Source organism: Thermobia domestica, chromosome 3, assembly GCF_964235325.1.
Source record: "Thermobia domestica chromosome 3, izTheDome1.hap1.1, whole genome shotgun sequence".
NCBI classification, from domain to species: Eukaryota; Metazoa; Arthropoda; class Insecta; order Zygentoma; family Lepismatidae; genus Thermobia; species Thermobia domestica.
Window position 1 is genome coordinate 178,870,361 of NC_137456.1, and position 13,780 is coordinate 178,884,140.

Consider the following 13,780-nt stretch of genomic DNA (forward strand, 5'->3'; position numbering starts at 1 on the left):
TGGTGAAATTAAGGTAAAAGAATACGATGTCAACAATGGAAAAAGAGTAATAATGAATATTAATTCATAATTAAAATATTAATTATCTTTTTCTAGCCAAGCAGGTTCTTGGTACTTGGGTATTTAGAAATACTAAAGTCCCACGTCATATTCATGTGCTCGTGCATCATAAATTTCTGAAATGTCCTGAACAAGAATATGAAAAAAAAAAAAAAAAAAAACTGGTCCGAGAAAATTCCCCTTCTCCCTAAAATTCCCGCCCCGGGCCGTGGTCCGTGTTGGCCAATGTATAAATGCGGCCCTGCTTGTAATACAAACAAATAATTATAAAATACCAATAAGCAGGGAATAGTCAATTGTTAAGTCGTGTACGGTTGTGTAAGGCTGACAACACGCGGATTTTAGTAAATTCTATTCATGCTAGGCTTGCGGAACTTAACGCATAACTTGGAACTTCCTCGTGGCTATATGGTTAGCAAACTCGTCTTCAGCATGGAATACCAGGGTTCGATTCTCAGTAGGAGCACGTCTGATTCAGACTACGTTAAACAGTAAGTCTACGTCTTGGTACTAAAAATAAATTATGTAATGAATTATTCATTTGCTATAGAAACGATTGAAATCGAATGCATGCTGAACTTCAATGCATTATGAAAAAAATCTATGGTTCGTATTTTATAAATTAATAAATATAAATATAGTAGAAATGGAACTAGTTAACTTTTCACCATTATTATTATTATTATTGTATCCGTTTCAAATTACATTGTTAGTAAGTATATAACGAGCTGATTTGTTACAAACTCGATGGAAAAATTCCAATGAAGAAAAAGTTGAAGATTGTTGGCAACATCAATTCTTCTCCACTTCTCCAATAGCTAGAATTCTTTGTGCTAAGTAAAGTATTTAAAATTAAGTTCAATAATTCCATATGTAAGACATATACTTGGGTTCCCACCGACCTGGAAAGGTTATGGAATTCAGCCTACTCGTAAGAAGTTCTGGAGAAATTAGAGAAGTGCGGATCTTTTTTCAGAATACTTGAGAATTGTCGGTCTGCTGGATTTCTCTTTGTATCTTACCCGGCTATATGGTAGGGGATATTTTAGAAGGTAACCAAAAAGTTCTTGCCGTTTTTGACGTTCCATTAATAATGCGCTCACAGAGAAGACACGAAATGATCCACGTGCCTGCCAAGCAATCAGAAGTTAGTCCGACAGTCGACCTTCAGTAATACAAGCATGTTGCGTTCATACAGCAGTCATAGCTCGTCCAGTGTCAAAGAGAAATAGAAGTATCGAAGCAGTTTGTTCGCGTGTGTTTGTTATATGACTTTAAAGTGGGCCTGTTAGCTGTCGCATGTGCCAAGCATTTGGGGAGAATACCGTGAACGAATGCACTGCCAGGCATTGGTTCCAGAAATTCCGTTCGGGAGATGTGAGTCTTTCGGATGTACCTCGCAGTGGACGACCACTTGTAGAAAGGTTTGATGTTTCCGCTAAAACAGTCAGACTGCACTTGCATGGGATAGGGGAGTCATCATATTAAGCAAGTGGACATATTGTCGGCAGCCATCAAAGAACAAGAAGTGACAACTTATTTGTCCTTCCTTAATCGCCACCTGAACACCCCCATTTTTGATCGCTTGCTCACTGGTGACGAAAAGTGGATCCTCTATGACACTGCCAAGCGAACCAGACATTGGTTGTCACCACGTGACCCTGTTCCTCACACCCCAAGACCATCTTTGCAGCCACGAAATGTTATGCTCTTTGTATGGTGGAATTGTCAGCAAGTGGTACATTACGAGATCCTTCCACCTCGTGAGACCATCACTGCTAACCTCTGCTCTCAGCAGTTGCAATGGTGCACCGTGCATTGCGGCAGAAGGAGCCGCCATTGGTGAATCGCAAGGTTTTAAGTACTATTTGTACCCCAATTATTGTGTTTGATCTCTCTCACGTCACTGGACAAGAAAACTTACCATTTTAGATTGATATTTATTTTCCAGCATTTCAAAAATGTTAAATATACACACCATTAGACATAGTCCGCGTTTGTTATTTGTGAAACTTTGTGTACCTTTAATAAACAGAGTGAAAAAGTGCACAACTGGACTGAGAATCGAACCTGGGATCTTCGGCGTACCTTGCCAATGCGTTACCCACTACGCTACCCAATCCGCCTTTAGAACAGCCACACTTTCTCCCACTCTTTGGTACTCCTCCACTCAGACCACGTGGCTTGTACCACAACCTTACTGTTGTGCTTGGACAAATCCAGTCTCTGTGTGGTTGTTCTGTGGGCTAAGTGATCAAATGTGATTATCTTGGAGGTCATGCAATGGTATGTCCTTACCATCCCTGAAAATTGCGCAGTAGAGAAGCTACTGTATATGTTGAGGTATGTCCGTCCTCTAGCTATGACTTTCTCGAAAGAGAATGGTTAGATCACTCAATCACGGATAAATATCTTGTATGTATGTTAAAATGGTTGGGAGCTCACTTCAACAATAGGTATTCATAACCTTGATATTGCATTAAGGAATGTAAAAGAAAGCAAGTAATCTCAACCACTGAAAACACCACTTTGTGAGGGGATAAGATCTTTTCTTTTTTAATGATTTAAACTTTTTTTAAAAAATAAACTAGTAGCTCAAAATCAGATTTTGAAATGAATTCTTTGTAAAGAAAATAACGTAAATGTCGCTGTTGTAAGATTTATAACGAAATAGTTTTCTCTGTATAAAAAATATCAACATTTGTACAGATTATAAGGCTTCTACATAATTGTGACTTACTACGCACCTAATCATATTAATCAAATCATGTAAATCTTACATTCCCCCACTTTTGTGTGTCTAAAATGCAGTTTCGTTTTACAATTTAGCGTTGCTGGTTATTTATAATATTTCGATTTAAAAAATGAACATTTTGAACATTTAACTTTTCCGGTCCTACAATAGAAGCAGAAGTATTATACCTAGTAAATAATAATAATATACACCACAAAATAGAAGACTTAAAAGGAGGAGAGTACCACAAATATATAGGAATAATGCAGCTTCGAGGCATTGAACACAAACACATTAAAAAGCACATTGCAGAAAGACTTCCAGTTAAGAATTAAGGCGATATTCAAAACTGAGCGTACTAATGCTATCAAAGTTAGTCATCAACACATTTGCAATACTTCTCATTACATATTCATTTGACTTAACCAAATGAACAGATACTGATTTGATTAATTTAACACGAATTATCAACAGCAGATTCAGAATGAAACACCAAAAGCTGCAATAGAGCGAGCACTCCCCACAGAAGTAGAAGGCATTGATATCGCAGATATACCAAAACTACACCGAGAACAGATTAAAGACGTTCGTCAATATTTCCCCAACAGAAAGAAACCAACCATCTCTTTCATCTAATGTGCGATGCAGACACAAAAGCTACACCACTCTATCTAGTTCACCACAAACAATGAATCAGATAAACAAGAGCATAAGAAATAGAAAGCAAAAGAACTTCATGGAATCTTTAAGAATCTCTTAGAGAACATAACTCAGATAAACAGCAGTCAAATGCCTGGTTCAAGAAAACGGAACTCTTTTTCCGAAACAGTAGTATTTATAATGGCTGTCCAGGACTGAGTGATACCAACCCGAAATTACTGTAAATACATACTGAAGCAAGAAGATCCGAATGAAAAATGCAGAAACACATCAAAAACAGTTGAACACATAGGTTCATACCGTATAATGGCTCCCACAGACATCTGAAAAGATACAACAATGTTGCAAAAACCATTCACTAGTTTTTGTCACATAACATGGAATTAATCACTGATACCAAGGCATACCACGAATAACAGCCAAATCCAGTACAAACTATACCGGGATCGAGAAACCAGAACGGATGTAACGATACCTACAAACAGACCTCGACATAAATATTGTCAATAAAGTGGACCAAGAAGTAACTCTAACGATGTAGCAGTGCCATTGACTCAGAACATACATACAACATTTAATACGATAATTAGCTAATATAAAGACCTGGCAAATAAAAGCAAAAAGATATAGAAATGTCAGAAGGTTTCAGTGAGACCAGTCATTATCTTAGCTACAGCCGTTGTCCTTAAAAATACTGAGACACAACTGGAACAGATAAACGCAGAATATCTTCTAACAAACCTTCAACAATCAGTAATACTAGACACCTGTCATATGGTCAGGAAGTTCTTTGGAGAAGAACTTTTCCAATAATCTGCACTTGCCAGAGACGGCCGTCAGATTATTAAGCTGAAACCGAAATACAGTAGTAACGATAATAATAATAATAATAATAATAATAATAATAATAATAATAATAATAATAATAAAGATCGATATAATTTTGGCACTCTGTTAAAACTTAAGCTTTGTCAGCGATTCTAAAATTTTTTTGACGTGCAGAGCCATTTCTAAAGCAAAAGTTTGTTGTGGAACCTCAAGAATGTTTAATTCTATCTCTGTGTTCTGAATAATAATAATAATAATAATAAATTGTGTGTGATATGAATAAAATATCTATTAATAAAATAAGACTTCACTGTTAGTAATTTATTTCTTAGAAACAATAGGAAAAGAGAATCAGAGACAATATTATTTATTACTGAAATATACAAAGTGATATAAATATAACAATTACGTTGTTGAGAATGTTACATGTATACCTGAAGTTAATATGCCTGCTTCTTGCAGCATAGTCTGTCAATGTTCGGCGTCACAGAAATCAGCTGATGACGCATAACGTCTTCTGGATCCAAGTGAGCTCGATATTTAGTTTTTGTAATCGTTTACCTCGAAAAGCCATTTCACAGAGGTAGATAATACCAAAAAGTAGTAAGAGCAACTTAGTTTTTGAACCTTCCCACAACTGAGACCAAAATTTGTGAAATGGTTTCCTTTTAAATGATTCTTGACAGTGGCTGTCCGAAACTTTGGCGTTAATTCAAAGAAAATTTCTCGAAAGATTTTATGATGATTGTTGGCTTTTGCTATAGATTGAAGCTCAATATTCAAAGGTCGAAAAAATGTCAAAATCATTGCTGCTTATTACCAAAAAGGTCCTATCCCCAGTATACACAAACGAGATCCTAGTATCTATTATATGGAACTGCACCAGACAAATGTTCAAGTCACCGGCTAAAATATAGCTGGCCTTCTGCCGATGCATGGTAGTTAAAACTGGTATCTATGCTATTCCATTCGAAAACATTCCTGTTGTTAAAATAAAAGCCCAAATGCTACTTCCATGGGTTACTGTGCTTTCGAACTGCTCAAATGGCATATTTCATCACGTCGAGTTTACATAGTAAATGAACACTGGAAAGCTTGCAAACAGGAATGAGACAATATACTCCTGGTACAGCTGTATCGAAGTATGTTGCAGTGAAAACTGCGATGTAGTGTAATCGTCCATACGGTAGCGATTACACCAAGCATGATGGATAATAATAGGATGGAATATTTTACGTAAGCAAAAACGCATTTTTCGAATCAAAACAGATCAACCTTTAAATAAAACTTAAATCGAACATCGATAATGAAGTAAATTCAGTCTCATTTTGGGAGTTTATCCATTAAAACAGTCATTTATATTTAATTCTGCTTCACAGTTATTATTTTATTGGTTTACCATTCGTGCTATGAAAGAAGATCCGGCTGAATTAAGTAAAATAATAATAATAATAATAATAATAATGAACTGCACAGTACAGAAGGTTGATCTGGCTATACCCAAATGATTCCAAGGTGCACTTACATATGAAAAGCCGTGCTGTCGCTACCGATTATGTTTTTCTGAATCATCACTATTATGGACTACCATAATTTCCTTCAATACTTTTTTTTTTTTTTTTTTTTTAAACACAGGCATAGGAATTCTATTTCATTCCTGTCTGCATGTTTTTTATAAACCAGTAAGGATATGTTGTAGATGTCGAGTTTACAGTCCAATTGTGCAGAAATACATTGAGCTGGCATTAGGTCTTTTTAACAGGAGTGTCTTTTCCGTTTCGTGCTTCATGTCATGGTAAAACCGGAGGGATGATGCGACAGTATGACTGGATCTTTGTCCTTCTAAATGGATCCAAACCTGGTTCTTGTTGGTTCCCTACAAACAAGAGATAGATAGAAATTATGAAGATTCCTTAAAGTAGGCAACGTTCATCTTCACATTTTTGTTGCCATACATATTACAATTTATCCTCTTAATTGTATCCGGCTATAATCATGATTCCCACAGGAAACTTCCTGTGCTTTAGTCGTAGAACTCGGTACGTCCCTTGCAAGAGGCGTCATAATAGCTAGAAGATAACCAAACAAATTCTTGCCGTTCTAGAGCAGTGATAAACAAAAAACAGTACAGAGGATGGTACGTACTTTTAGGTGTCGAAGTAATCTCCATCAGAGTTCAATACCTTTTGCTAATGTTCGTGCAGCTGCACAGTACCCTGGTGATAAAACTCGGGGGTCGTGGATGCAAAAAAGTCCGTGTGTGCGTTCCGCAAGTCTTCCTTACTTGCGAAGGGTGTCCCACGGAAGTGGTTGTAGAAAGAATGAAACAGGTGGTAATCTTGGCGCAAGGTCCGGTGAAGATGATGCATAGTAGTGTCTCGCAGCCAACTTGCTGAAGAGTCTCTCAAATCCTCTTTGCCACACGTGGCTTGGCATTGTTGTACAGGAACATCACACCCTTACAATTCACCAATGCCGACTTCTACCGCAATGCACGACGGATCTTTTCCCAGACAAATACGGAGAATTCCTTTGCTCCGTTGTAGTGTAATTTTTCTAGTTAATTCCAATACACTACAACCTTTCGTGTAGTCACTAGCCATTTTTCAATAACATGCATAAACGTTAAGGTTTTTTCATATCTATTGTCACCTCGTGATTTTTTTTTACAAGAATGGTATCTTTGAGATTTCGAAAACTATACCAATTCCATAAATAGAATCAGTTTTCATCTTTAGTATAAGAAGTTACTAAATACGTTGTTTCAGTTGTGAAAGATATAATAATGTTTATAGTCATTTTTTTAATTCTATTGTCGGAAGTCCAGGAACTCTATTACTGTAATAAATTATATTTCAATGTGATGTTCTATGTATATGCTACTAGATTTTAGATTTCTATTGTTTTTAGTCCATTCTAAACATTAGTAATTATCATAAATTGATTGCTTCATTAAGTATGTTTCATTTCATGTTTTTCTTTGCAGCAGTGAAGAATTTTCAGATGAAGATATGTCTTCAACGCAGAAAAGAAAACGAGAGAGTGTAAAACTAAGATTGAAAAGGGAGAAGAGGAATAGCTATAATGAAACAGTATCTTCTTGTGAGTTGTGTGGTAAAAACTTGAAAGAAAACGTTTCTGCAAAGAGAAGAGTAAAGGGTGGTTTCTGCCAAGAATGTTTAAGTGAAACGAGCGCACAGTATGATATCAAAGAATGTACTATTTCACTAATAGATGTTTTGAAAACTGAGAAATTCGAGAAAATTGAAGGTGGTGTTTATAAATGCATTGACGCAGTAACTGAGAATACGACTAAACCTGGTAATGATTCAGAAGTGAATCCAGACTTTAAACCTGCCAAGAGAGATTTAAGACGACGTCGTAGTTTGGACACTTTACGGGATTCTCCAGTTACTAGTAGATCAGTTAGTGAAGACGAAATATCTAATACGTCCTTTGAAGTTCGTAGTAGTAAAAGGTTCCGAAAAGAGGAGAAAAGTAATGTTTCTACTCAGTCAAACAAAGCAAAGGTTGAGAAAGAAGTTGGAAGTATTTCTCCGGCTACAATTAAGAATGAAAGAAAGAGGAGTGAAAGTGATTCAGACAAGACTGATAGTTCCTGTCGATCTTTACGAGTGAAATCAGAAAGAAAATTTGACTTCAGTGATCAAAGTGATAACAGTTCCTCTCGTCTTCTTCGACAAAAGAAGGATAAGGGTACTGAAAGTAGCAGCAGTTCGGTTGATATAGCGATTTCAAAATCCAAACGAGCAAGAAAAGAGAGAGAAAAGGCATCTTCTGGTGACGAGGATGAAACGTTCAAAAGAAGGAGTAGATTACGAAAAAGTTCAAGCAAGGAAGATTCTTCTGATGATGATGTATATGCAAAGTTATCGTTAAAAGAATCAAAACAAATCTATACATGCGCAACATGCGGGAAAATTTTCGACACACAAGTCCTGGGCAAGTTACATGAAATCAGTCATTCCGGAAAAATTCCTCGTATTGTGTTGAACAAAAAAGTAAATGACGCACGAGGTGAAGTAGGGAGTGATGAACAAATGAATTTTTCATCAAAACACGCACTCGAAACTAACTTGACTGATGACACTTCAATGTCTGTAGATTATACCGAAAATGCTAATCATCAAGACATGGAAGTTCATAGCGATCAGCCAGAAGTCGGAAATCAAATGACTGTGCGATGTGATGAAGAAATCGATGAAGCCTGTTCAGATCAAAAATTAGCTGGTACAAATTCATTAGAAGAGAACAGAAGGTGTAATTCAAAGACTGAAGATAAAGCAGAATCCGAAATGAATAATATTAATAAAGCGAAGCCCGAAAGCCCAGTTTCTGAGGGGGAAGAAAGCAAAGAGAACTTGTCTAGTAAATCGGTTGCCTCTGAATCCGACAAAATAAACCAGGAAAACATCAAGATCATAGAGGAAATTATTCGTGAAGCTGAAGAGCGTGGAAATTCAAATGTTAAAGATCACAAAAATGGAATGAGTGAAAATTCGAATAATGAAGAGGCGCGAACAGAAAAAGTGGAGTATGTATTAGAAAAGAATGATGAAAACAAAAATTCCGAGTTAATCAATGATGATGATTCCAATGACGACAGTGTTAAGGAAGAGATACAAAAAAATAAGGAAGGCGATGAGAAACTAGGAGATAAAGCAAGCTCGGAGAACACTTCACTACAAGAAAATGAAGACATTATAATAGATATCAATAAAAGCACTGTACACACCGTAGAGGGAAATGAGAGCAAACTCAGTAATATAGAAGAAACTTCAAATGGAAATGATTCTGAGGAAGACATACGAAGTACAAAGCCGTTAGAAGATGGAAACTCATCAAACTTATCTAAGGAATCAACTAAATCAGACGAAGCATTGGAAATTGAAGAAACACCAAATGAGTTCTCCAGAGTGGAAGAAGATCCAGATGACGATGAAACTAGTCAAGCAAATGCACAATCAAAGTTAAACATAGCATCGAAACAAGAAATTGAAGGTGACAGTAAAATGTTAGGACCGCTGGAAAAGAAAGGCACAGCTAATTTAGTAGAAACAGAAATGATGCCTAATAATGAATCACTGAGTACAGAAGGAAAAGTGAACATGGCGTCAGAAACGAGTACAAAATCAAATAAAAACGAAGAAAATTATATACATGAAACAACTAAATCTAAACCTTCAAAGAAAACCGAGAAATCAGGAGGAACGACTTTAAAAAATGGTAAACCTAGTTTACTCGCGTTCAAGAAGCCATCGCAGAAACAAGATTCAAAATTTGGCAGTAGCTTGGGAGATCTAGCAACTGAGCCTGAACAATTAGTAGAAGGTAATTCAGAAGTTCGTAGCAATTCTGAGAATAATCCAAATTCGACGGAAGATAATGATAACACGATTTCAAGTGATTTGAAAGCAAAAGAGAAGTCAGTTGTGCATTATCCCAAAAGTGAGTCAAGTGCACCAAATGAAAGAACGGAAACCAATAAAGACCCAAATCAGTCGGATGAATTAGATAGCCGCACATGTGAAAACGTAGCATCCGATCATGGAAAAGATGATAGTTCTCAAAACTCAATGAAGGAGACCAATCAATAGGAACAAGCAGATCCTTTTAATACGGCAGCAAAATCTCAGTGTACGGAGAGAATAACTGATGAACCTGTTAATTATTATATATTTTCAATAGATCAATATATATATATATATATATATATATATATAGTGATCTATTAAAAATTTCAGAGCACACAACTTTAATTCTGATAGATCTAAACGTTTTACGTAAAAGTATATTTACCTTGGCTAAAAATATTTGTTTCAAGGTATTATAATGGTTGAGTAAATGGCATATTTTTCTAATACATTGCACTACTTTGAATGTATAATGTAATTTAGTTTCTATTATGGCTGTAGATTGTAATAGTAAATGTTGTTGTCACGATGAAAAAGTTAGTTTATACACATTGAAAGAGATCTCTTTTATATTAACACAAGAAAAGGAATTTCAGAGAAGTTGATCTTGAAAACAAACTGATGATCGTACAAATATATACCAAGCTGAGAGTTTCAGGTGCGCGTCACGTTGAAACAGTAAGAGGAAAGAAAATAACAATCATAAGTAACATATATATATATATATATATATATATATATATATAATAAACTACTCTGTAAATACTTTTTTTTTTAAATAAAAACAGAAAGAGGGTTGTGTATTTATACAGAAATAAAAAAAGTACAATTTGTACATATTTATCATTTTTCAAACAAAGAAAGAAAGAAAGTTTCGTCCAAGACATTTTGTCAGAAGTGTTTTCGTAATTCTCTTGTTTCTAAAATTTGCTAGGTGTATATACGTATATATAATGTATTTGTGTGTAGTTATCGATTATATCAATTGTTTGTAGTTTGAACATGTTGGCTACATTAAATACTAATATCTATGGTTCTCTCATTGTAACTCGCGTAGTTTCGAAAAATCACTGAAAGTTAGGAGATGAACAAAAATTTATATTTTGCCGTAAAAGCGTCAACTTGTTTTCAAGCTAAAGTTCTTGTAGAAGGCATGTTTTATACGTTCTATCGATGTATTCATTATATAAATATTTAGAATAATCTGATGTAAAACAAGTTCCTGTAACAAATTATTTTATGATTTTAAATTCAGTAGTATAATTTCATACTTCAAAACTGATATGAGATCGAGGAAGAGAAAATTCTAAGCTGCTCTCCTATGAGATTACCATGTACTTGGACGTTGATCTAATTCGGTACAGGATTTTACACTTTTTTCGTTTTATGGATCGTCTGAGATTAGCTTATTCATTCATGCACTATCATATCTGGTTATCCACCTTCAATTCGTGTGTGACATAATAGTGAGTGGTCTCTTACAATTTCAGTTGAAAACGAAAAACATTGAGAGATCACATATAACCAAACTTGTCCTAACACTTGTTCTTTTGCGTAAAAGCGATGTGAGAAGGGTTGTTGTTACTTATTTCATTCTCTATTTAAAGATATGATTGAATGTATTGTGCCTGAGTATTTATCGTTATGAAAATGTTCCCAAAAGATGCTCCTGCCTTCTTCAGTCACCCGACAAATTATGAAAACAGAACTTCCAGAACTCTTATACTTACTTGTTCCTTTAACACTACATTGTAATACAATGAGAAATGTGAATATAGTCGACCAACTAAGATTCTACCATTCATATACATTAAAAGACTTATAGAAAACGTAAATTGAAAAAAGTTCATCAACTGTCAAGCAAACTCTTTACAAAATATAATCACTTTTGTCACTTCTCACCCCCGTGATCAGTTGCTTCAATATCGTGCCTTTGAGAATATGCACGACGAGAATTGCAGGGTAGGTTTAACGTTATTTCAACGTAATTTTTCATTAATACTACTGATAAGGCAGTCACAATCCTGATCAAGATTCTCATCGTCCAAGTTTAAATTAACCTTTTTATTTCTTACATGGTAACACTCAAACAAGTTCCTTGCAATTTGAGATGTTTTACACATAATTTTTCCTTTCTTAATGCTGCAATTGGACATCGCCAGATGTTTCTGTAGACCTGGTACTGCCGAATCCTGATCTTTCGAGTTTCTTTATTCTGTAACATGTAAGAAAAATATTGATTCCAAAATTAAATCTCTAAAGAACCTCTAGATGATCCATATCTGTGGGTGAGTTTTTGCTCGTTTCCGATTTTTCTTGTTCAGTTTAATTCCACTTCTGTTACTTTCCATGAAGACGGCTATTGAAATCAGTAGAAAAATATTAACAAAATAAGGGAATAGGGAAATTAAATTTATTTAAGTGTGTTGTGAATTCGTGTTTTGTCAATGATGAAAAAAGGTAAACCGGGAATGGAGCTTCGGTCGATTCATTTTATAGAAGCTGAGTGAAATGTTTTAAGTAATTCTTTTAGTAGATTCCACCCGTTAAATATACTGAAAAACACATTCCACCTTTCGTATTTACCAGAATTTTATAGCAGGTATATGTATTTACTTTTTGGCTAAGAAAGAAGTAATTTTTGAATAAGAAAGAAAGGTAAATTTCTTTCATTGTCCAGTTTATTTGAAGTTGGTAGATTTTCCGAGTAACCATGCTAGCCAACATGTAATGTCCAGTGAGATTTGCAATGAGATGTCAGTCATTAGCAACCACTACATTGCTGGATATCACATCAAACAAATTAGTGTTCTCAATGCAACTGGAAAATTGATTATTTATATTGTGTTAAAGAGACGTGTAAGTTTTTTTGAAAGTTACAAAAAAAAATCTCTTACGATATATTCTATGCAAAGTAACAATAAATATTGGTGATGATCAAAATAAATGTTATTTTAATATAGATATAAAATTTGTGTTCTAGTAAATTAATGTAATAAAAAATTTTAGATATATAATGAAAAGAGATTTTTAATGAATTACGTCATTACTCAGTTGGATATATTTGGTGTTCGTGCCAAATTTGGTTTCATGGAATTTTACTGAAATGTATTCTTGTTTAGTGTAGCTTGTCAGTTGTAATGGCATGGCTTTGTAAGCTGTGAATTTATTCCTAAACACAGATGCGGTTGTGTTGTTATTTCGTTAAAAGAAAAAAGAATATGTTGTTCAACAGTGGGTTCAATGGAAATGTCTTCTGTATATATTATTTTTGTTATCTGGGAATTGTTTTGTTTTATGAAAATATTTATTGTCCTAATATTTATAAGTCCGTGTGATGGGCAAATACATACTGCAGAAATAAAATATAGTTTCAGTTATTTAAAGACTTGAAAATATGCTTTATTGCAGTTGTTTTTATTTACAGTTAAGGACATTTTCAATTTGTATGCATGTTTGTGTGTGTTTAAATTTTTCTTAATCTAATAAATTACATTTATTGGGAGAAATTTATTTATTACGTCAGTAGTCTAGGAACAAATTAAAGGGTGAGGATATTTTACAAGCGGTGATCACAAAGCCTGCAGTGAAACGTGTATATATATATTTTTTCATACAACCAATACAGCCAACAGATAGTACATACATTAGGTTATTTTTCGACAGTCTCCATACCGGTTGAGACACTTGTCGCATGTGGGATGAGTTCCCCTCTGGTAAAAATCCTGTTGCGTGTTCAGCTACGTTGTTACGAAGTGTTTCACCTCCTCATCTGAAGCGAAGCGACGGCCTCCTAGGTGCTCCTTCAAGTGCGGGGAAGGTGAGAGTCACGTGGAGCGAGGTCCGGGCTGTAGGAAGGGTGGTCGATGATGTCCCAGCGAAAGTGTTTCAACAGCATGGTGGCCTTCTGGGCTGTATGCGGGTGCGCGTTGTTTTCTCTACCAGGTGCAAACTTTCGACGCCATTCTGCGACATGCTGACGAGACATTACAGTCTCTCCGTAAACGTCTACCAGCTGCCGGTGAATTTCAGCCGCGGTTACATGTTTCACCCACAGAAGTCG

The 13,780-nt window shown here is 35.2% G+C and overlaps 1 protein-coding gene across 2 annotated transcripts in view; it reads left to right on the forward strand.

Annotated features, from left to right (window-relative positions):
- The window catches only part of LOC145680886 (uncharacterized), a 54,865-nt gene extending 41,762 nt beyond the window's left edge, over positions 1–13,103 (forward strand). The window contains exon 5 of one of the 2 annotated variants that reach the window (XM_081752038.1): positions 7,272–13,103. In XM_081752038.1, coding sequence (XP_081608164.1) covers positions 7,272–9,900 — 2,629 coding nt within the window. In that variant the 3' untranslated portion in view covers positions 9,901–13,103. Of the gene's footprint in view, positions 1–7,268 lie in introns of both variants that reach the window. The other variant, XM_081752037.1, reaches the window with a different exon arrangement.
- The last annotated feature ends 677 nt before the right edge of the window (positions 13,104–13,780 follow it).